This window comes from Fukomys damarensis, unplaced genomic scaffold, assembly GCF_012274545.1.
Source record: "Fukomys damarensis isolate Sample0158 unplaced genomic scaffold, DMR_v1.0_HiC HiC_scaffold_12, whole genome shotgun sequence".
Lineage (NCBI taxonomy): Eukaryota > Metazoa > Chordata > Mammalia > Rodentia > Bathyergidae > Fukomys > Fukomys damarensis.
Genome location: NW_022900924.1, coordinates 516,659 through 542,082, shown reverse-complemented (window position 1 = coordinate 542,082; position 25,424 = coordinate 516,659). Strand labels below are relative to the sequence as shown.

The following is a 25,424-nucleotide window of genomic DNA, read 5'->3' as shown; positions in this document are numbered from 1 at the left end:
TATATATATATACACACACACACACACACACACACACACACACACACTCACTGCACAGATTTTTGAAAATATACTCAAAGAAAAAAATCACCAATGATGTCTTCCCTCAGTGGTACAATGCTGGTTGTCCATGTATAGCCTTTTATCCTAACTATGCATGCTCATCTCATTAACACAAATGTCTCCTTCTTCCCAGTGGCTAAACCAGAGCCAAATAGTGCCCCGCTCTGCTTTCCTGGCCTGTCTCACACCTGCACCTCTAGTAGACAGCAGCCATCTCCCTCTCTCTGAAGGGAGAGAGAATCTCTGTTTAAAAAGGTATGGATAGTAAAGATCTGGAAAAAAAAAAAGCTAACACCATATACTATGCTAATCTGCTGCATGTGAACTTCTCTAAGGCCAAGGTCCTCCCAGCAACAGAGAGATGCAAGTACTTCAGTGTCAGAGATTTGCTTGTTCAGATTGAAGCACAAACCAGCCTTCCCAGAGAGGAAGATCAAACAGCACTGGTTCCCAGTGCAGGCTGCTGAGGTACTAGCAGGGCTCTGCAGGTATTGGGGGGGGGGGAACTGCATCTGCAGATTCCCTGCTGCAAAGCTATGCAAAGGAAACGCCTTTCCCCACTGCCCAGGCTGTGTTGTGTAGTCTGGGACAGAATTTCAGCAAGATTGGCAGCTGTGGTTCTAGAAGAAGCGACAAGGTGAGATTCTAAGGGCAGCTACTGGGAAGAGGGTGCTCTGGCTATGTGGGGGGACAGAACAGCCTGGGTCCCTGTGTCCAGCTGGGACACTTTAAGCTCCTTCTAGCTGAGCAGGCTTCTGTATTCTGTGACCTGTAGAAATTTAAGATGGAAGAAAGATAGGAAGTGGCTTATCATTTGAGATAGACAGGAGAAACCCTAGCATTTGAGCTTGGATAGTCTTGTTCCCCCAGCCCTTTGAATTGACTGGCATCTCTGGATCACCCACTGTCTTCATAAAACAGCACTCATCATTTTGCACAAAGGTAGCTTTATACTTACAGAGCCCAGCATTACTCTCAGTGATGTTGTTCATGAACTCTAGTGAGTCTATGCGCAGGCAGATGAGACCTCTGGTCTGCAGGTCAAAATGGTCTCATCTTGGTAATTTCATGGGGTTCATCCCAATACTATTTTTCCCACTTTATAAGCGAGACAGTTGGAGCCTGACTGGACACACAGCTTTCCTAGCTGTACATGCTGGAGTTCACTTTCCAGCCGTGGTGCTTCACCTGAGACTTGGTGAGCAAGGCCAGCTGGTCCCAGCAGTAACAAGAAGACATCAATTCCCACAGGGTAGCAGTCTCTCCACCCACCCAAGGGGTCCCCTTTTACCGCCACCTCCCAGACACCTTCAGGTTTCCCTGCACACAAGCCCTTGGGCCCACTGACGCCCACATTGTGGCACCCTCCAGGGTCCAGCCCCACCTAGTCGCTTGCACGTTACCTCTCTGGATCACTGTCGCTGGACACCACCTCCTCCAAGGCAGCCTGCAGGTCAGCAATGCGCCGGATGGATGTCTCCAGGTCTGTCTGCAGCGTCTGCCTCACCACACCGAGCTCTTCTACATACTTCTCCTGGAGACACAGACCACAAGCCCATATTGGCCTTGGCAGAGATTCGCACCCACTCATGACTGCCGGGGGAGGAGATGCGCTGGGCTGAGCCTGGTGTCCACTGGGCACTCGTTATGGGACAAGTATTCCTGGCTCTCACTGCAGATGGGCTCACAGGAGCCTCAGACAGATGCTTCCCATTATGCAGAGGAGGGAAGGGCTCTGCAGGCTCCTTGGCACAGTCCAGACAGGCACAGCTCCCTCATCCAGGTGAGGGTGCTGCCCCCTGTACGCCTGAGCCCAGAGCTGAGCTCTGACTTTGCATCACACCCGGGCCAGCTGCGCACAAGGCAGTACCCAGCCCATTCCCGACGGATGAGTGAACTTTCCAGCCAGGAAAGGCCCCAGAGTCTGCCTTGGGAAGCTGAGTCCTAAGGATGCATGTGGTGCAGGAGGCTGTGAGGACCACAGAACAGGACAGTTCCCTTTTACCTCTACCCCCCAGACTCTGCCACTTTTTTTTTTTTTTGTCCCCAAAGACAGCAGTGACAAAGATGGAAAAGCCAACAGTGCTTCCTGCAGAGAAGCAAACCTGAATGGCCCTCACTGAGCACTTCCTGTGGCCAGTGCTGGGCAAGCATTCGTCATGTCACTCCTCCAGGGCCTGGCAGGTCCATCGTGACTGCTGTGCCCTTTCCACAGGCGAGGAACCGAGACCTTGAGGAGTGAAGACCGCATGCAGTGCTGGAGTGGGGCTCAGGGCCTCTGGCTCTCCACTCAGTGCTCGTGCCCCATGCTCAGTACTCCCTAGTACTGTACTAATCAGACTGTATCCTGACTCTAGAAAATCTCTCATTCTCACTTACAACCCATGTTTCATACCTCCACCCTCTAATGCCGTGACTGTCGAGGAAGGGTGATTCCGTGCCCTCAGGGACATGCGGCAATGTCCAAAGACAGTTTGGGTTGTCACAACTTGGAGGAGCCTATGGGCATCCCGTCGGTGGCCGGGGATGCTGCCCAGTACCCTCCGGTGCGCACCACAGAGTCACCTGGCCTAGTGTCCACAGTACCGAACCCGAAACCCTGGGCTAAACTCAGAAGCCCACCCTTTGGAAATTAATCCTATGGCGGGAATAAATCAAAACACAAAGCAAAGCCATGCACCCCAGGATGCTTGGGCACTGCTCCTGATGACGCGGACAGCTGAAAGCCACCTCCTCACCCAGCCACTGCGGGGGGGTTAGCAGCAGAATCACAGCGGTTCAACTGGACGCTGTCACGCAGATGTTAACATTGGAAACAAGGACTAGAAACCTGGATGGCGTCCGTGCAAAAATGTGAATCATAGAACAGAGGAAGATTGCCCCAAATCTACACCAATAACACATGCACGTGGGAAAGACATTTGGAGAGCTAAGAATATTCACAGGTTGCAGGGAGTGGGGTTCTGGGTGGGGTTTTTCCTTTAATGTGTTCTCGCTACTCAAAGCTTATTTTGCAATGTGTTGAAAGGAATGTACACATAGCTAGAGTTGAGAGAGGGGCTGAGCAAATAGGAATTTGGACCAGATCCAGGTGCACTTCCCAGCTCCCCAATGAATTCACTAGCTATGTGGGCACAGGCAGCTCCCAGGCCCAGAGAGGAATTTTCTGTAATCTTCTTTAGATGAGGAAACTGAGGCCAGCCTAGTCACTCAGGACAAGTAGGAAGCAGAGCTGGGATCTGAACCCTTATCTTCCTGGCTCTCACTGCAGCGATATTCCTGGGGTTACGTGTGCACTCCCCAAATTAGTCAGCAAGGACACAGCTGATCCTCATTACAGGAACATGTTCCGTCTCACTTGGTGGATTAGCTTGTCTAATCTCATTTTTATGAGTCTGTGTCTTTTGAGCAATTCTGAGTCTTTTCCAGTTTTGAAGGGGGAGAGAGAGAAAGGCAGCGCGCAAAGTCTGAGCAAGGCCAGGGGCCGGGCCACGCTGGTGAGGAGGGTGGCGTGGAGGGACGTGTGAGCAGGGCCGGCGGTGCAGGAAAACCGACTGAAGCTGCCAGCTGTAAAACCCCCATCCCAGCACGGAAGAGGTGAGAGGCGACCTGAGGCAGGGGCCCAGGCTGCAGGGCAGTGTCACCGAGAGGAAATAAAGGACACACAGGGACAGCGAGGGGTGTACCCTGCAGCACCCATGTGTCAGCTCAGTGCACACCTAGGAAAGCAGATGGCTGGGTGTGAAATCTCAGAAGCTTATGGAGCTCAGCTCTGGCCTAGGGCCCAGGACAGTGGTGTCACTAGGGGCCAGCTGCATTCCTCCAGGAAGCACGGCCTCCGTGTCTTTGGAAGACACAAAGAGACATGTGGACTTTGGCCTTAAGTCCTATTAGAAGCCAACATATCCGGGCCCCAGGAAGCAGGGGCTCAGAACAGTGAATGCCAGAAACATTGGCTAAATGATTATCCGTCTTAAAGTCAAGGACGCTGAGGACCAGAGTAGCAAAATGACCCATCCAGGCCCAGTGAAACAGAGCTGGGACAAGCATCTAGGTCCTGGGGTTTTACAGGGAGAACTCTTTGGGTCACATACATAGGAAAAGGACACAGGTGTCCCCTCCATGTTCTGTTTGGGTAAACTTTGTCTAAGTCAGGGTCACACAGAAGCAGCACATGTCTAAGTCTCAACCTGAGGGAGCCTCCAGGAGAGAGGGTGAGAGGGACAGAGACAAGTGCTCTGTTGCAGGGGTGGATGGCTTGGGTTGGGACTTGACCAGGGCAGGCTGAGGAAATCCGTACTTGAAATGAGTCAGATCCATGATCTCTCGACAGTGAAAGAAGGCTCTGGAGCTGGGCTGCAGGAGATTGAATCCAAACTCTGCTGATCAATGGCTGTGTGACTTTGAGCAAGTTACTCAGCCTGTCTGATCTTTCTTTATCTCATCAATAAAAGGAGGGCAGTAGTCACCCCTCCTTCAGAGGACAGCTGTGAGGAGTAAATGAACCTGATGGAGTCCGAAGACAACCAACAATGACTATCACTTAATTTTCAGAGGAAGATGGGGGCCTCCCAAAGGACCGTATTGTCCCCTGAGTCACTGAGAAGACTTCCCAAAGACATACAGCAAATAAGGAGCTGGGAATCCAGGATTCTGGCTCCAAAGCCCTTTCACTTTACTGCAGAGAAAACACAGGAACCAAAAACAAAAGCAGCACAGAGGAGGTGTCGGCTGGACAGAGGGAGGATCACTGAGAACAAGGAAGCCTCAGGTGACAAGGACTTGTCCCTCTCTCCCACTAGCCACATCCCATCAACCGCCTGCCAGGGACAGGCCTGGGGCTTGGCAGGACACCCCTGAGATAGGGCTTGGGAAACTCAGCGTCTGTGAAATCAGCAATCAGCACATTTTCCTGCTTCAACTTGAGAATCAAAATGGAGCCTGCTGATTACAGAGAGCAAGTCACAGCAAGTAACCAATGCAGGGCCCTGGGCTGTCTCCCTGGGGCAAAGGTCCGCCTCGGGGACTCCTCAAGGCACAGAAAGGGGGGACACAAGGAAAGGGGCCCAGAGGAAGCACCTCTCGTAGGCCTGGGAGTCAGGCTTTCTTCCACCCCCAGAGAACAGGAAGTACAAGAAACACAGATTATACCTGATTATTAAAGCTCAGGACAGGCTCAGGCTGCCCTTTGCAGACAGGTCTGTTTTGAGGCCAGGCGTGAGCTTGGTCTCCTTTGTTGCAGCGGAGACCTGGGCATGGAGAAGCTTAGAGGGTGAAGAGAAATTAATATATAAAGTGATTTGGGAATTTAGATGAATTTATAGCAGAAACCCATGAAGAAACACATCGCTAGCACAGGCTATGTATCAAACTGCGAGGCAGTGATATAGATGCACTGTAACAGCCACACAGAATATACAGATGCTAGTACTGTGGTGCCTCCCTTCACAAACTGCCTTTGTTTCCTGATTCTGGAAAAGATGGCCACATGGAAAGCCATCAGAAAAGATGGCTCTGGTAGGTGTTTGCTACCCCATGCAGAGTCCACAAGCAAAAACAAAGTTGTGCCGAACACTTCTGTTTGCAAACCAAATTGTTCACAAACAAAAGTGTTTGTGAACCACCGTGTGGATTATCTATTCACCTGCTAGTCATTCATCCAATGAGTATTTCCTGGGTATCTGCTAAATGCCAACCCCAACCCGGGCTCAGGCCATACAAACACAAAGCTCTCACTCCCTGCAGCCGACAGTTCTGCAGCGCTCTAGTCTACCTACACAGCTGGTGGTGCCCAGCACATACCAGGCGCCAACATCTGCACGGGGATGGAGTGTCCACTGCATGGCTATTAGTGGTGAAAGAAAGACAGGCGTACTCTATGCTCACCGATGCACACATAATACGTATCATGCACAGAAAAAGCAATAGCATATGGAGAGTAGGCAAAAGGCACAGGTGCCAGCCTCCCCAGCGTCACTGGAGAGAATTATGAGCCTTCAGAACTTCCAGGCCACTCCCCCAGAAGAGCAAGCCCTCTAGAGTCGGCCATGTGGGAAGCACCTCACCGCATAATTAATGGTTGCAATTAAGATCAGCTCCTCTCATGATGTTCAGCTAGAAGCTATTATTTAAAACTATTGTTTGCTTTCTGTGTTCTCTGCCCAGCGCATCTCAATCTTCTGAGGCCCTTCTCCTGCCGGCAAATGCACAGGCCGTTCACACCTCAGTACTCTTCTCCCGGAGGGTGCCTCCCTCGGCTCTCAAAGTGAATTTCACCTGTGCCACACGGTTCACACTAGAGATCGGACATCGCAAAACACCCACACCCAAATTCGTCTTATTTTCTTCGCTTCATAAAGACAGACGAGGATCTCATGTTGTGCACAAGAATGTATGTTTCCGTACACACGCAGAAAGTCCCAGCTGCTTTCATCGATCTCATCTACACATTTAGAAGGGCTGGTGTGATCAATAATCAGCACAGCCTTCCTGCTTCGAAGGGACTTGGATCTCACATACTCGTATTTCGATCATACGTGCATCGGTGGGCATATAGTACCCTGTCTTTCTTTCACCGCTAACAGCCACACAGTAACACTCTTCATCCCCACACAGATGTAGGTAGACTACAGCGCTGTGGAACTGTCGGCTCCAGGGACCCGAACATAATGCAACCACTTCAAAGCTAACACATGCTTAATTAATGCTGAACACACACAGTCGTGTAGAATTAATGAATGGATAAATTCATGCATGTCTCCCATATACATAAGTACTCTGAAAATGGCTCAGATATCTTGTATCACTTCACACTTACAAAAACCCCTTAGAATCGAGTACCACAGAAACAGAAAGTAACTTAAGAATATTACATCAAAGAAGTGGCTATTATTGCTGTTCTACCTAATGAACTATCAAGTGGTTTCTGTTTTTTTCCTTTTTACATTTCTCCAGATTCTGCAAAGAATGTGAATTTTCTTTTCACCAGAAAGTAAGAGCTTTATTCTTCTCATGCTGTACAATGCACAATCTCTTTATCTACCTGCTCGAGAGTGAAGGCAGTCCCATAGCCTCAGTGTCCCCACTTTACAGATGAGCAGGCTGAGACTCAGCGTGGCTACGCCATTAGCCTGTGCCAGAGACACACGACTGAGAAACGATCCGGCGCTAAGCCCGGCACCTCCTGAATCCAGCCCACAGCTCTTTCCCTCTAATGTTTCTGCTTCATCCAAGGATGTCTGGAGGTGAGGGAGTCTCGGTTTAAGGAAGGATATGAAGAACGGCCTTCGCTCCCAAGGGTGACTAGCCTGGGAGCAGTGTGGCTGCAGGGGAAACTAAAAGTCCTGTGAGTTCTTCCTGGCAAGAGCACTAAGGACACCTAGCAACAGAGTGAGAATGACCAACAAATGCCTCATCCCACTTGGGGAAAGGCAAGAGTAAGGAGGTCCTTAGAAAACCCGAGAGGTTTGCACAAGAGTCTCTCACGGAAGCATGGAAAAGAGCCAGACTTCCAGCAAAACGGAGGACTGGGGAGCATGCGGTCATCACTGTGTAAGGGCCTTTCCTCATAATCACCCTGCAAATTCATTGTTTTATGCTATTTCTATGGTGTGATAATAGACTCAGAGGACTCATCAAGGATTCTACTTTAGTTCATTTTCTGTTACTATAATAGAACACCTGAGACTGAATAATTTACACAGAAAAGAGGTTTGTTTTGGCTTGCATTCCTGGAGATTCAAGAGCACAAAAGCCAGTGTCTGCTTGGCTTCTGGTGAAGCCCATGTGCTGCTCCATGCACAGCAGGAAAAAAAAATGGTAAATCAGAAGAGGAAGCAGGCAGATGTGAGGGATGGTTCCAGGCTTCCCCGTGATGACCTATCTTTGAGGTAACCAACACAGGCCCCTGAGTATGAGCTGACTCCTCTGAGAAAAACATCAGTCCCTCACAAAGACCTAGTCATTTCCTGAAGGTCCCACCAGCTCACCATGCCTCAGCACAAACTGTGGCACGGACAAACCATAGCGGATCCCAAAGGAACCCAGCTACACTGTGGCAGGCAGAGTTGAGCTGAGGCCTCCCCATTTCTGAAGGGTCACCAAAGACCCAATAGTCTCTTGTGGCTTCGGTATGGAAAGCACCCCAAAGGCTCCTTTTATGGTTTGTACCTAACGTGTCCCGCAAAGCCTCCTGCACCCACAGGTGGGCCTTTTGGGACGTGGCTGGGTCGTGGGTGTGTGGTTCTCATTAGTGGATCAGTCCACGGGGGTGTAGCCTGAAAGGTGTTATGCTTTCCCTCCTCGCTCGATCTCTCTCGGCTTCTCACTGACAAACCATGGGCATTTTCTCCTCTGCCTTTGGGGACACCCAGTCACATGAGCCCAAATAAACTCCTCCTCCTTCCAGCCGTGGGCACTGGGTGTTACGCCTCAGTGGTGGAAAAGTGCCTGAGACAGTCCCCGTGAGCGGTGTTCAGAGGACGGGCTTTGGGAAGGGGGCTCTGATCTCATCAAAGGGTTTAACCAGTGATGGATTCATAATCCGACGGCATTACTGGGGGATGTGCTGAAGATAATAGGAGCTGGGTCTTGTATGTCACTGGGGCGTGCTCTTGAAGAAGTATCCTTGCGCTTGCGAGGCAGGCCACCAAACCGCTGAGCTAAATCCCTGGCCCAAGAAGTATCTCTTCCCTAAACCCTTTCCCTCCTTACTCCTTTTGCTGTCTGGCAGCCTTAAGGTGAGAAAACTTTTTTCTACCACACTCCTCTGCCATGATACTTCTGCCTTGCAGCAGCCTAGAAGCAATAGAGCCAGCTGGCCATGGACTAGAACTTCCATGACTGCACGCCTTGTTTCTAGATGTCCCCCTTAAAGTCGCACTCTGTCTTTTAGGAAGGTGGCTGAATCTGCAGTGTGTGATGCTAGGGTTAAGGACGTGTGGTTACTCAGCCACTAAACTCAAGTGATGGGTTTGGCCCAGCCCTAATCCCTGTAGTCCAGATGGGATAAAGGGGGCAGACAGACGCTGTCAAGGTCCCTTGTTGCTTCTGCTGTGTTCTGCTGCCATGAACTGTGGCCCCTCTGCCACCCTGCCTTGGAGCCAGCTGGTTATGAACTGCAACCTCTATGAACTGTGAGCCAAATAAACTTTTCCCCCTTTAAGTTCGGGTGTTGGGTACTTTGTCTCAGCGACAAGAGAAAACTCACTAACACAGTAACCATTCACCAAATAAAACTTGCCTCCTTTAAATTGTTTTTCTCTAGCATTTTGTAACAGCCACAGAAAGCTGACACACGATTCTTTCTTGCCCTTTATCCACCACGGTGGGCATATCTATTCGGTTACTGCACAGACTTGGGCAAGTGGGGAACAACGTCTACTGCTGCCCCACCGCACTGAGCCCTCATCACAGTTACGGCCTGCAGTAATCTGCCAGGGTTGTCCAGAACCCCCAACTCTGCCACTTCTTAAAGGAAATCAATCCTCTCGCGGTTACTTTCTAAATCCCTGAAGGACTTATACAAGTGGTCCTCAGTTTAATGATGGTTCAACTTATGATTTTCTGACTTTATGGAGGTATAAAACCATTATACATTCGGTAGAAAGCATACCTTGAATTTGGATCCTTTCCCAGACTGGCAACATGCAGTGGGATCCTCTCTTGCAATGCTGAGCCACAGCTGCCAGTCAGCTCTAAAGTCACCAGAAGAAACAACCAGAATTCTACAGTGTACCGCCCTGGCATTCCTGAGCCAGGATGCTAGGTAGGGAAAGTGTATAAAATGCGCTCCTGGCCATGATATTTCTAACTTATCATGGGCATATTGAGAAGGGGCGCCAGTGTAAGTCAAAGGGCATCCATATTAGAGGGTTGCTTCGGGGACTTTATTTCTCCTTAAAAATGTATGAGTGCTCAATGGAACAGAGAAGCTGAAATGAATCACATAAGAGAGGACCCTGCACTTGGTGGGTGGGGAGGGGCAGAGACAGAGACTGCTCCCACGTGGTGAGCTGCTCCCAGCAGCACTCGCTTCAGAACAGAGAGACTCTGGAGCAACTGTGAGATCTGGGGAACTTACTTCTTCTGTCTTACTTTCCTATTCTCATCAGTTGAAATAACAACATTATCCTCTGACAAAAGGCTATTATAAGAAGCAAATGAAGTGATATAAAATCACACACCATACACTTGGCATCCCTAACTCCATGACACATACATGGCATGCAGCAAAAGCTCCCATTTCCTACTAAGTTAAAGACCAGAAAATCAGAAGCCTAGGTATTGTACAGTTAGGGCAACCTCGGTTTTTAGAAAGTAAAGTCTAGAATCAGTGTTTATTGAAGCTGAAAGGACATTATACACTGTCCAGAAGGAGGCTGCCTCAGTTAGCAACCCAACCATTCAACCCAAAGAATTTAAGGAACCAGTAACCCAGGCCCATGGAAAAGCTGAGCCACCGAGAGAGAGTAGCAGCAGTAGGAAGGCACTGCCAACCTTGGGCTGGAAAGAAAGGCAAAAAGTAAGTTCAGCAGTGGGAGGTGAATCTCAGCAATGCTGCCCAGTAGAAGATGGTTTTGCCTTTACTTCCAGTGGGATCTGCTTGGCACTAGCCAAGGAGGGAGAACTATCCTAGCTGCCCTCCTCCTGTCCAGGTGTCCATCACCACCTCTCACTGGCTGAACCTATCAGAAAGCAAGCCAACCAGTGAATGTTTCTTTCAATAATACAACAGAGTGGAGAAGGGGGAAGGATGACTCTGAGAGTAAGCAGGCAAATAATCAGATCAGTTCAGCTTCGCTGTTTAAGATGCACAATGGTTTTTCACTTTGTACACATTACTCACACTGTTCACTTACAAGATTTGCTCACTTTTTTGTATGTATATTTTTTTGAGGAAAAATTTGCAAGGCATCCAGAATTATGACTTCTAATGCTATACACTCAAGGGCTGGATTGCAAATCCCCATTCGATATTAGTTATTTATTGCGGCATAAAAATCACTTCGACATCGAGTGTTTTGAAATATCAAATATTTGTCATCTCATGGTTCTTTCTCGGCTGGGAATTCAGAATTGCCTAACTGGGCCGTTCAGGCTCAAGGTCATTGGTAGGCTGAATAAAAGCTCAGCAATATTCATGCCCTAACCCAGGAACGTGCAAATGTGTTACCTCACACGATAAAAGCTCTCTTGCAGATGTGATTTAAGAATATTGGAGCCAGGGATCTAACTCAGTGGTTCTGCTGCCCACCTCGTAAGCCCAAGGTCCAGAGTTTGATCCCTGGAACCAAAACAACAAAACAAAACAAAACAAAAGAATCTTGGAGAAAAATATCCTGACTTTTCCACGCAGAGGCCCTAGATATAATCATAAGGGTCCTTAGGAGAGTGAGGCAAGGAGTCCTTGGGGAGAGAACAGCGACGTGTGACTGCAGCAGGGAATGGAGCCATGCAGAAGGGCCCGCAGGTCCAGCCTGTCCCTGGGACCCCAAGACGCTTACACTTTAATTTTTAACCTCTTAAGACTCATCTTGGACAGCTGGTTATTTGCTGCAGCAGCAACAGGAAAGCTGCAATACTGGAGGGTCCTTTCCCAAGAAGCTCACTCACTGAAGGTGGCTGTGGACCACAGGGCTCAGTTCTCTGCCTCAGGGGATCCCCGCTGAGCTGCCCAAGCATTCCCATGACACGTGGCTAGTGTTTCTCAGGGCCAGGGATCGAAGAGAGAATAGGGCAGAAGCCAAAGGTCTTTAGCTAAATGTTTAGCCTCAGAAGTCACACACCATCACCACTACCAGAACCTAAGCTACAGGTCCCACAGACAACTCAGATATAACACATGAACCCGACTGGATATGGCTGAAAACCTGCTGGAGACAGGCTACCACAAGAACACCAAAACATTCTTTACAGTCAGGCCCCATTTCAATGGACTCCCCTACCCATAAAGGAAAACCCTGTAGCATTCCCTGAACTTCTCATGTCTAGGAGCTCTTCTGTTTGGGCGTGGAATGGTGTCCCCAGAAAAGATAAGTAGAAATCCACATCCCTGATACTCAGAATGAGGCCAGGTCTTTACACAGATCGTGAAGTTAGGATGAAGTCATTTGGATGGGCTGTAATGCAATCCGACCGATGTCCTTAGAAGAGGAGACTCGGACACAGAGATGGGCAGAGAGAAAACCAGGTGGAGGAACACAGAATAAAAGTCACGTGGTGGCCGAGGATTAGAGTGATGCAGCTATAAGCCAAGAAACATCAACAATTGCTAGCAAACCATCAGAGACTGGGAGGCAGGCGTAGAATGGTCTCTTCCCTAGCACCTTCAAGGGGAGCATGGACCTGCCAACCCCGTCCCTCTGACTCCTGGACCCCAAGCCATGAGACAGCACATTTCTGTTCTAGGTCATTCATCTTGTAGCACTTCGTTATTCAGCCTGAGAGTCAATACACAGTATTCTTCTTTCTCTTTGAAACACCATTTCTTTGCTTTGTTGGTTTTAATAGGGCTCACTATAGGGAGTTTAGAAAATAAAATAGCAAAGAAGAGGAAAAAAAACCACCATAAAATTCACCCTAAGTCTGTTACTTTGGGATAACTACTCAATGAATATGTATGAGTATGTCGGTGTGTTTCCATCCTGTGTTCATTTCTACGTATTTGTACAGAAAAATCTATGACACACTCAGGTAAAACGATTTCCTGTTAAAGGCAGAATGGAGTTAGCTACGCAGACAAGCAGGGAACTTCGGAGCTACACCATCACCCAAGTCCCCCTGCCTTGTTATCTTGAGACTGAAGAAAGAGCTCTGGGCTCCAGGCACCTGCTGGCAATCTTTCCTTTCTCTTCTTCTATGTCAAGCTGACTGTTTCAAAATGCCCCCAGCTGTTGCCCTAAGGCCTTTATAGCTTTCTGGAAAGTTAGCAATTAGGCAACTTGAGTTGTTTAAAACCTAGGTGATAAAGATCTCACCTGCAGAAAGTCAAAGATTCTGATACTGCCATGGGAATGGCTAAGGGCAGGCAGAAGGCCCTCATGCAGTTCTGTAGACCAAGGACTCAACTGAGGCTCAAACTAGGGAGCCACAGGCCAGGGGTGGCAGAGAGAGAAGCAGAAGCCAGGTCTTTCCACTGAGGCCCATTGCGTGGAACATCAGTCCTGCCCCCCTTTCGCTCACTTCTGATGGGCTATTTCTGCCCAAGCCCAGGCGCCACCTGTTTAAGGTACTGTGGTGCCAAAGACCAATCCTCCAGTAATGAAGTCTTCTTCGTACTCGACCTTTGGGGTCTCCGCTCTCCCTGACGGATGAGAAGGAGTGCAAGGCAGAGATTCTTTGGGCCATCACAGGAGGGGGATATGGCTGGCTGTCTGCAAGACACGGATGGAGATGGGGGGAAGGAGGAGCCAGCTTCAAGGTGTCAGTGCTCAGCTCTGCCTGGGGTCCTGCCATCACAAGGTTTGCAAATTAAACAAACTGACCAACCTCCATTCTCAAGTGCTCCAGAGCTCTAACTCGACAGAACTCTTGCCTTTCCCGGCCCTGAAAACTCCCTCCAGACTATGACTTCTGCTGCAGCAGCCTCTGATAGAGAAGAGGGAGGGCTGGAGCTGGAAATGAACCTCCCCAAAGGTGACACACAGCAGACTTCACAAAGGCCCCAGTCTCAATCAGACATCCTGACCGGAGTCGCCCACCCAACCGCTCCCTGATTAAAGAAAAGAGGTATTTCACTTCTCTGCTCCAACATGAATATCGCCTATCTAAACTACCCATTTTTCCTGACAGGAGAATAATTATATCAATATAATTAAGTCTCAAATGCAGAAATTATCTGCACAGCATATAGCGACATGACACTTGTACATCACAGCGCCATTGTTCCTGCCGGTAATTACCAAGCCACCTCTGACAGGTCTTACTGCTATTTAAATGGAAATGCACCTCCTATTTCTTCTCAGCCCACTGGCTCATGTGATTGCAAAAATGGGGAAACTGGACACAGACTTCCCCAGTGGCCACTGGGTTTTTATCCAGAGAGGTGAGCAGGGGAATAACGTATTACTTGTCCCTCCTCTGGCCTAGGGAACTCTCTTGTCAATACACTGCCCTGATAGCCTCTTGCGTCTCTCTCTTGCTGTCCGTTCTCATCATAAATTCAGTCCCCCCTCACCTCCTGAAGATCCAGTCTTTCTGGGGTTGGCGCCCTTCTCTTCCATCCAGATTGCTCTCCCCTCCATACTGCTCAAAGTGCCCAGGAGGGAATCCCTTTCATCCTGACACTGCCCAGCTTAAAGACCTCAAGTGGCTCCCCATTTGAACAGCACTGTTTAGCATGCAAAGCCCTCTACAGTCTTCCTGCAAGGCTCATTCCCCACATACCAGTAATCCCCACAGCTCCTCCAGCTCCCAACCACACCACACTCTTCACATTCCTGTGCCTTAGGATCTACCATGTTCTTTCCTGCTTGGTCCCTTATCTCAAAAGCGAACTCCTACTTATCCTTCAAGACCCATGCCACAGTTACCTCCTCTGGCTTCCTTGGGGAGCCCCTTTGGTCTCAGCGACCCCAGCATCAGCACAAGCCACAAAGGTAGGCACATTTCCTATCAGCTTGTATAGCAATTATTTTTCAGTTTCTCACTGTTACATCAAGCTCCTTGTAAGTAGGACCGTGCTCGGCCACACATCCCAAATGCCCAGAGCAATGCCCTGAACTTAGAAGTGACTCCAGAAATATTCCAGCTGTAAAATCATCCAGCTCTAAATTCACACTTGGGCGGTATTCTCAGGTCTTACAAATGTGGGCGTTCAGTTCACACAAGACGTGGGCTTACAGCCCAGCTCCAACATGTACGGTGGGACCCCGGGCAAGTCCCGTCGTCCATAACACCCAGTTTTCCCACCTGCAACCTGGGAAGGAAGACTGCATGTCTATGCTGGGGGGCTAGTGCCTGACACGCTGAAAGTGCTCAATACCCCTCAGTTCACTTTCCTGCCTCTGAACCCCTGGGTGACAGCTTGTGAAAGTAAAAAGTTGGAGGGTCTCCTCTGTTCTGATGCTTTTCCCCTCACCCATTTCCCCTGTGCCCCTCCACTCTGTGAATCTCCACTAAGTACACTCAGCTCTGCTTCCCCCTGCCACATTCTTTTCATGCTCCAGCACTTTTCCTGTCCCCTCTCCACCAGAATATGCCCATGCTACATCCTGTTCCCTTACTGTCAAGTCACAAGACACATGGGTGTGCCCAAGATTTAAGTAAAACCAACTGCCAATCCCAGGTCGCATTAGGCCTTAACCACGTTACTGTGTACATACAGATGCTCCTTGACTTACAGTGTGCTTCTGTCCCAATAAAACCATTATTGGTTGAAAAAGATCCTAAACTGTACATGCACTGAATACCTGACCTATACTGAACATCCTAGCTCAGCAACATGGCACACTGTAGAGTTTCAGTTGTTTCCAGCATGATTTCAGGGGGCTGAATGGGGCTGCGGCTCACGGACAATGCCCAGGGTATGGAGAGAGGATCATACTCTGCCTATGGTTACCCTGGGAGATGATCCAAATTCAAAGAGTGGTTTTGATTGAGAACATAGAAGATTTCACACCACCGTGAGGTTGAAAACTCCTAAGCTGAACCACTGTAGGCCAGGCACTAGCTACTTAAATCAGTCCCAGGAGAGACGTGCCTGGGGACTGCAAGCCTAGCTCACAGATACAAGAGTCGGAAGGTTGTCCCTTGCATAAAAGCTATGCAAGTTGGAGACAAGTGAAATGCTCGAGATCGTGAAGCCAGCTCACATCTGTATGACTCCTCAGACCTCACAAACCCATCCCAGGGTCCACCTCCACGCTGCAGCGCCTTCCTCTACCTTCAGGATGGAGTGAGGCAAGGTTCGAGTTCTCTTCAGGAGCAGCCTGCTCTCGGGATCAACACGGAAGTGCTGTGCACACGGGTATTTCAGCCAACAACGGGCCACCAAGAGGACAGTGGAGCTGTAAAATTCTGACAGGGCTGTGAAACCCTCTTGGGTGAGCAATGTTACAGCCAACATCAAGTGGCAGCACAGTACAATACTGATGTGTCTGAGGCGGCACTGGTGCTGACAAAATTACCCGCCATTGTGAGAAAGCACAGCACACATGATTACGTGCAGTACACGAGGACGTAACGATGACAAACAACTGCACTGCTGGTTTGTTTACTATGCTACACTCTTAGTCATTGTCTTAGAGTGTGTTCCTTCTACTTAACAAAAAATGCTGACTACAAAACAGTCTTCCAGGCTACCCCATGAGCAGCCTCCTACATCTCTCATTTACTGTGACTTTTGGTCCCATCAAAGGCCGCAGGGAGTGATGAACTTACATCCTGTAGGTTCAGGTGAGGTCTGAGTGAGAGAAGTCACCTGACAATGTGTGTCTCATGACGTACTTCCGGTGTCAGGGGACACATGACAGTATTTATCACATGGCTTCTTCCCTCTTCCTATAGCACTGCAAGCCCCAGCCAGTGTTCCTCACAAGTCAAAGAAACACCCCCGATGAACTCCAGACAGGGAGAGAAGCACTGCCTCAGGAAAACCGCCCTCATCGATTGCCTTGTATTGTGACATCTGTTCCCCCCAAGAATCACTCAGGGAGAATGGGGGATGGAGCTGATGGCATAGGTGATCAATGCCAGATTCTGGCTTCCCTAGGGTATGACCAGAATCGATACTGTCTCAATGAGGAACGAGGTGAGCCAGGGGCTCCTGTCAGAGAAAGGTACGTGTGACACAGACAGCAAAAGACTCCAATAAACAGCATGCAGCCAGGCATGGTAATGGCTGAGAACAAAACAGGATTTCTGGACCTGATGGGCTTCCATCTGCTGAGCTAGAGGATGCTCCAGAGTCCCAAACAGTACAGCCTCATCTCGAACTTGTAGGAGCCCCGCCTACACATTGCAGAATGGACTGTATTGATTGTTAGGGCTGGCTTTCCTTCATGATCACTTTTGAGTGAGACTGAGGAATTTATTTTCTGGAACAAACTCCACTAATCTGGAAAACAAGCTTTCTCCATTGATGGTCTTTTGTTTTGGGCATTAGGTCTGCCATGGGCACCTCAGAGTGTTTGGCAGCACCTCCTCCCTCCTTACTGTGTGAGCAAAATGTCTCCAGAGATTGCTATGTGTTCAAGGAGGGCAAAATAATTCGCAGCTAAGAGCCTAGCTGAGGGCAGCAGGCTTCATTTTAGAAAAGTTGGACATTCTGGAGTCAGGCAGAGAAGAATTCAAATCCTGGACAAACCACTTCTTGCTGCATGAACCCACCTAAAAACCTCCCTCTCCTGTGACTCAGGGGGTGTGGATGGAGGAAGAGTATAATACAACATCAGCTACCTCAAATAAAGAGCCTTGGGCCAGCTCTGTCTCCCGGTTGCTGGTTGAAAATGCAGATTCCCAGGCCTTGCCACAAATGTACCAAGTCAGACTCTACATCCTCACACATTTCCAAGTGATGCACGTGCAGGTGATTCCAGAGGATGCCAGCTCCATAGTTCAGAGCAGAGGCTTTGGAGTCTGACCCTCACTGCATATGTACCCTGGTGCTACTGTTCCCTAGCTATCTGGCCATGGGTAAGCACCTTAGCTCCTCAAAGTCTCTCTCCTGAAATGTATGAAATGGAAATAAAAAGATGCAGATTTAATTAGGTGGTGCAGGCAAAGCACCGTGCACAGTGCCTGTCTGACAGCAGACCTGCAATCAGGGTTGGTCTCAGACTGCTCCCCACCCTCCTCTCAGACACCTCTCAGACTGGGACATCAGGCAGCTGGGCTCACCGCGGTGCAACATAAAGATGCTTGAAGCCACCTCCACACACTTTTGTGATCTTCCTTTTGATGGAGTCTGAAATTATAAGAGCCACTTGGCCACTCATGGTCCATTTATCCATTTATTGACTCAGCAGGAAAGAAAAACAACTGCTAAGCGGTGTGCTCTCTCTTCCCGCCACATCTCCAGATTATGGCCAGACTGTGCGTGCCTCTTGCAAGAACAGCCTCATCAAATTCACCTCACAGCTGGGGCCCGCCAGTGCTCGCAGCTCCATCAATTCTGCCCTCCCAGGCATTCGGGAGCATCTCCCACGTCTGATTGAGAGCTTCGGCTGATGGGACTGAGCAGCGCTCTGGAAGCCAGGCGTCGATTCTGAGGGCCTCCAGTTATTTTTCCTTCAGCTCTGGGATACAGTTCTGTGACTTTCTCCCAGTGCCGGGGACCACTTCGGACACAGCCGTCAAAGGCGCCTTTTTCTCCTCATGACCTTTCTGGGGACTAGAAGCACCCTGGGAGGGACAGTGGGCTGAACCAAGCAAAGCGTCCTTAGACTGACTCCACGTGTGAATGGGTCCCTGGGAACTGCTGGAGGTGAGTCAGTGCATATTCTGTGCAAACCCTACTGTTTGATGGGACCCTTTTAGTTTTATGATCCAAAACAGGGCACCAGACAATATCTCATGGATCAAATTTGGCCTGCCACCTGTTTTTAAAAATAAAATTGTGTTAGAATCCAGCTTTTCATTTTTGCATCATCCCTGATTCTTTTCAGGCAGAGTTCATAGACTGAGTCAGAGATTCTGTGACCTGCAAATATGTAAATATTTACTCTCTGGCTTAGCAGAAAAAAATTACTGGTCTTTGTTTTAAAATTTTAAAGCTCCAGGAACTGGAGATGTAGCTCAGTAGCCCTGCACCTGCCTCACAAGCTCAAGGTCCTGAGTTCAATCCCAGGCACAAAAAAAAAAAATCTAAAGTTACAAAATTTATACCATTAGGAAGTTAGCAACCTAAGAACATATAGGTTTCAATATTGCATCGTTCTATTAAGTTAAGGTATATTAAATCAACCCTGTCCAACCATATCTTACCTATAAGAACATCAAATTCATAAGGGTCAGCTTAAAAATTTACTAATTTGTGTACCCAATGATTCATAATTCACTCTTTCCTAAGATGCCTTGGCTTGAAAATTCCAAGGCCTTATATATCAAAGTTCTAAGATGCAATCATTCTAAATGCTAAAATCCTATGGGTATGAACTCTGAGTAGCCACATGTGTTGATGATGTTGTTGCATTAGAAGAGGGAAAAGCATGAAAGTTAATAAGCAGACATAGAAGAGTTTAGCTAGTAAATTTTTTGGTTTGTTTGTTTTGGTACCAGGGATCGAACTCAGGACCTTGCGCTTGTGGAGCAGGCGTGGTGCCACTGAGCTAAATCCCCAGCCCAGTAAAGTAGCTTTTAAAAAGACACAGATTGGTAGTACCTTGTGAGGAAAATGGATAAAACACAGATGAGGGATGACAATGTTTGTGTTCTCACCATCCCGAGAACAAGGCATAATTGAGATGTGACCCAAAGACAGTAAGAGACAAATGAGACCAGTTGTCCATGTACTTGCTCTTGGTTTCTCCAAAAACAGGCTTTGCTCTTTAGGTCCATGATATGATTAATGAGAAGAACCACATGTGAGTAAAAATGGAACTAGAAATGGAGCTCGAACCTGGGGAGGGACCTTCAAAGGGACAGAAAATAGGGTGGGAACAAAGAATAGGAACTTAGACGGTACTCAATGGCTATGTGGCTTCCAGACGTGCCTACAGCCCAATATGGTGGCCACGGGAGGCTGCTGAGCACGTCATATGTGGTCAGTGCAAATGAAGGAATGAATTTTAAATCTTATGTTACTTTATTCAACTTAAATTTAAATAGCCCTATGGGGCTGGTAGCTATCACCCTGAATAACACCATCCAGGGGTATTTGCTTGCATAACAGTGACATGAAAAATAATCTGGGGAAACCATTATGTTTCACCTGCTCTGTCTGCTGCAATTGTCATGAGAGTCAACTGGAAAGACTCTAAACTAACAGCCATCGGGTCCTACGTTTCCACACCCAGTGTTTCAAAGATTCTGAAAGGTGCTATTGTTCCACGTTCTAAAGAGCCAAAGGGCACAGGTGCCTAGGAAACTCACTTAATGGATACTGACAACCACCAAAAAATCACTTGGTTTCTAAGAGTTAACTACCAGTTTTTCATATCAAATATGTCACAGAGTCACTCAACAGGCAGCAAGAACACCTACCGGGAATACTTTAGAGCCCACACTAGAAGCATCCAGAAGAAAGTGACATCCAGGAACAGGAAGTGGCAGAGTTGAGGAAAATCACAGAGCAGTAAAACAATGAAATCAGTAATTCAGAGGCAGGAATTGTAACTGAAGTACATAGCAAACCATGTGCGAAGATCTGGGTCAGAGGAAGTTCTGGTTCTTACCTCGCTCAGCCTCGGTCCCCTTCCCTCTAATAGTCACCATAAAATGTCTATGTTAGAGCTCCTCCTGAGCACGAAAGTCATCTGGGGAATCTTATTATGGGTCACAGTTGTGACTCAGAAGTGCAGGAAGAGCCTGAGAATCCTACAGCTAAGAATGCCGGTCTCTATAGATACCTACTTTGACAAGCAAAGTCCTAAGGCACAGGGAATTTGGAAGAATCCAGTGATGGGAAGCATAAAATATACTTAGGCCTGGCATAAATAATAAACCATTGTATAAGTGATCATTAACCATGGCAATAAGCAAATGTAAGCTATACATTCATGACCCAATTTATATTTAGCCTCCAGCTGACACCCGTAGCAGAAACAACCCATAGAGTCATGAGTCAAGATTCTGCTCGTACTTTTCGTATAAAGAACAATCATTTTTCCCTTGCCCAGGTTAAGTGAATCTTAATTATTAGTTATCACCAGACAGATGTCTGAATTGGCCCCAGAATGCCACCAGGAAGTCATACCAGTTAAAATGCAATCTTAATGATTACATTTGATGCACTGTGTCCTTGACTGGCAGACACAAGGTCTTGAAGCTTGGCCCAACAATGAACTACAGCACAACTCTAAGGAGGGGAGTGCATAAGGACAATCTCAGTGTGTGCACTTGAGGTTTCCCAATGGGGTTCGGGCCTTTTGTGATCAAGATGGAATACACTAAGCCAGTAGAGGCATCTTGGCCTGAGAGGGCACCTGCAGAAACCAAAAGCAACAGGACCATCCTTGAAAATTCAGAGCTGCTTGACTTTCAAATGAGCTACACGAAGATGTGCATCACTGAGCTGTGACGAAGGCAGGGGCCAGCAGGAAAGCAGACCACCTTCTCTGTTCAGTCTTCTTACTCCCTTGCTTTTCAGCAGGGCTGAGGCATGGTTACTTGGGGCAGTTATAATTTACCAAACGCTTCATATGTGAAAGACACTCTTTTAATCTTCTGGTTTCCTTATGAGCCACTTTAGAAATGAGATATCTGAGGCTCAGGGAGGACAGGCGACTGGCCCAAGACACAGCCTGAAAGAACTGGAGCTCTGTAGAGCAGGAGCAGGCAGACTGCAGCTTATGGGCCAAATCCAGTCCACCATCTGTTTTGTTAAATAAAGTTTTATTGGAAGATAAGCACACCATCTATTTGTGTACTTTCCATGGTTGCTTTTGTGCTACAATGGCAGAGTTTAATTGTTGTGGTAGGGATGGTACGGTCCACAAAATCCAGGGTATTTACTGCCCGGCCCTTTGTAGAAGATATTTGTTGACCCTTGGAACACAGGATCCTGTTGCTGCCTGAACCCAACCCCAGCAGGCTCTGAGGAAGAGGTGAAAACCATCTTATGTTCTTTCCTTTGTCTGCTGAAAAGTGACACCAGTCTTTTTTTCTGCTCATCCACCAAGCAATTAGCTCGGAAAAGCAGGAGGCTGAAGGATTTCCCCCAACTGTGTGTTTGTGATGCAGCATGCTCTGTCTCTAAGGCAGTGCCAAACTTTAATAACAGACCATGACCACGTCCTCTCCACTGAAATGGATGTCAGCCATGGACAGCTGCAAATTGCCTGAACAAGGACAGATGTAGCTCCTTTTCGCCTTTCTTTTTCCATTTGAAAACTTTGCAAGGGGAGAAGAGAATGCTGTTAAAGAAATGAATGTGTTGATTCTAATTTTCTAAGCAGGCGGCAGAGGTGACATGTACCTGGAATGCAGCCGAGGCAGGGATGGGGAAGGGAAGAATTCCAACGGAGCTGATGCCCAGGACACTGAACATAAAGAGGCAGCATCTTGGAACCACAGGTCACAGGGCTGGGGGCACAGCATTTGGGATGCAGGCCCCAAAAATATAAAACTGGAAATGACCCACCACTGAACCACTGGCCTGAAGCTCAGAGCTTACCTACTCTTAAGGGGCTCTGGTGCTCTCTGATTTGGGTCTCACTGAGATGATGGTGGTGGGGGCGATGGTGGTGGTCTTGGTGGGGGGAGACGATGGCAATATGATGATGATCTCGGTGATGGTGATGATGATGGTGACGATGGTCATGGCAGTGGCGAGGAGGACGAAGAGGATGATAACAATGACTGTGATGATAACAGGGGGGTTGCTTCGCGTCAGGCACTGAGACAAGCATTTAAACGCACTGTCTCATTAAATCTTCCTGCAATGCTGGGGAAGAGCCGCAGAGGCTCTGCCCACTTTATAAGACCAGACAGCCACGAAGGCAAGAGCCTGACCACAGCCACACAGTGAGGCACAGGTGGCACTGAGATGTGCGTCCAAGCCTCCTGGCTCCCAGTCCTGCCTGTGCTCTGTCAAGCTTTTCTCTCCGCTGGCGATTTTGAGCCTCCTATGTATTAAGCAATGTCCTCGGGGAAAGGCAAGAAAGTTTTTCAGTACAGTGATGAATAGCAACTACTTTAGACTTTATGGGCCAAATGGTCTCTGTCACAAACACATCTGCCACTGCAGCACAAAAGTAGCAATATACAGCATGTCAATAATTGTGATTATGTTCCAATAAAACTTTATTTTCAAAGAAGCAGAAAGTCAGGCCAATCTGACCATGCATTTATCAAGTTGCATTTTACAGCGCAGCCTCAGGGGTTGGGGTGTGAAGGCAGATAAGACCCAATGGGGAGCTAGCTGTGCTTCTAATGACCACAGATCTGCACCAGCTGCAGACTTAAAAGAGCGGTGGAGAGAAGCTACACTTATCACTATAACACCAATGAGTGCAAAGTCACAAACAAAGCAATAGTGAGTTCTGCTGCTCTGTTGTACCGCAAGATGGCTACAGTTAGTGTACTATTTCAAAATAAATAAAAGAGAGAATTTAAAAGGTTCTCACCACAAAGAAATAATTAGTCTCGGAAGTGATGGGTATGCTAATTAGCCTGATTTGATCATTCCACGAGATACACAGGTCCTGATTGGTCGCCTGAGTTCCTAAATTCCATAGGGTCTGAAACCAGGGGCCATTAGACTTCATCATGACCTGAACTGATCAATGCCCTTTTGCAGAAATCAATTTGAATTTTGTTAGCCACTTACAACTAAGAGAGCTATAATTTGACAAATTCACTTGTCTTTTCCCACCTCCATACGTTTCCAATTCCAGAATAATAAATTCTCCCAGTAAGACCACTTTCGCTTTCCCATGGCTGAGTCTGCCATTGAGTTCTTGGGTGCTTTCTTCTTGCTGTTTAAGCTCAGCAAAAGAAACACCACCGGAAAAAGAAGAATTATGCTTTAAACCGAATTACTATTTGGAAATGAATTTAAGAGTAATTGTGGAGTCCTTGCATTTCCTCGGGACCAGTATTTTCTAAAGATGGCGGATGGCATCAATGCTGGTTTCTCTACTATGAAGACTAAACTTCACAGGCCTCCTCGACATGAGCTAAGGGAAGCATAACCTCATCTAAATGATTTGAATTGGATTTATTTGAATAATTGAATGTACACCTGCAGTATTCAATCAATACCCCCTCTTTCTTTTTTAAGTGATTAACACTGTGGAGTTAAGTCACTCTAATTTGCAGCAAGTCTAAACTGACAAAAGTTCAATTGATGAAGTCTCAGGGGATAAGATTAGTATCTGCTCCTCTGTTTGCCAACTTGAGATGCAGTGCATTATGTGTAATTGGTATTAGCAACTTTAAATTCTGATTAATTGCGGAAAGCCTGTTTCCAATGCAAAAACAAAGCCACAAGACGAGGAGTAATAGACCCAATTATTCCTAGGTATGCTTTTGGTAATAGATTTTTTATTATCGGAACATCTCATCTTGGAGGCAGATGCAAAGAAACTCATTTCATTAGATGACAGCACCTTCTGAATTGAGATGAGTGTATTCAGAATTTGAGACGGAGTTGGAAGATTCAATTTCAGAAACATGCTTGGGGATGGTGGTACCAGGTCCTAAGTCCCTTTTAGGACCAAGTTTCTTGGGACAGAAAACTTTGTGGTGGCCAGGGCGGGCAATCCGGAAATGGTGGCAAGAAGCAGGGGAGTGGCTAAGTGCCCACGGGGTGTTCTGCTGGCTCGCTGAGCATGTGGAAGGCCACAAGGCTGGAGAGCTAACACAGTCTGTGCGCACGGAGTTTATAAACGTGCTGGGCAATTTGGGATCATGCTAAGATAACGGGACAGTAATTAGGAGAGCTATCTGCCTGTCAGGAGAGCAATAAAATGTGTTATTTACACCCAGCTTGTGGCCCTAAATGCCCTCCATCTGGAATGACTTTTTAACTTTATGTGCTCAAGTCCAGAACCATTTGCAGAAGGGAAATACTCGCCGCTTTTCCAAATGAACATCTTACCTCTGCGTTGGATGAATGCTCGTGAGAGGGACCCTGTTCCAATCTAGAGGTTGGAAACATGGCTCTGTAGGTGCACAAACCAAAGTAAAGAAATTAAAACAACTCAAAACCAAAAGAATCTGGCTTTGGGCTTTCCAAGATTCTTACGACACGTGGCCAGGCTCTCAAAAAACAGTAAAAAGTAGGTAAAAGACAGAGCAGCTGATGTGTCTTTAGGGACAATAATGAGACAGGCTGAGTAATCAGCACGACACAAATTACTTTAGTCCTTTTGAGTAGATTTGACGGTGCCCATGTTACATACAAGGTTAAGAACTTGCTCCACACAACCAAGTTCTGATGGGGAAGTAATTCTGCTTTACGAAAGACAATCAGTGAGTGATGAGATTTGATAAAAGGGTCTTCTGCTTCCAAACTTTCCTCCCACTCCACCATTTCCTTCTTCTACCTAGGAAGTGGGTACCCCACTCCAAAGAGACTCCAAGTCATTGCGTGGCTAGAAGTGGCTCAGACGGACTGGCAAGAGCTAATACATTGTCAAGAACTCTGCAAGCTTTTTGTCAAACATGGCTATTAAAAATTATGTGATATAGGGCCAAGGATTTAGCTTGGTGGTTCCAGTACTTGCTTCACAAGCACAAGGAACTGAGTTCGATCCCCC

General features: G+C 47.7%; 1 protein-coding gene across 4 annotated transcripts in view; it reads right to left on the bottom strand.

Annotated features, from left to right (window-relative positions):
- Positions 1 to 25,424, bottom strand: part of Myo18b (myosin XVIIIB) — a 278,729-nt gene that overhangs the window by 34,142 nt on the left and 219,163 nt on the right. For all 4 annotated transcript variants that reach the window (XM_033762282.1, XM_010603683.3, XM_010603687.2 and 1 more), the window contains exon 40: positions 1,467 to 1,597. In XM_033762282.1, coding sequence (XP_033618173.1) covers positions 1,467 to 1,597 — 131 coding nt within the window. The remainder of the gene's footprint in view (positions 1 to 1,466; positions 1,598 to 25,424) is intronic.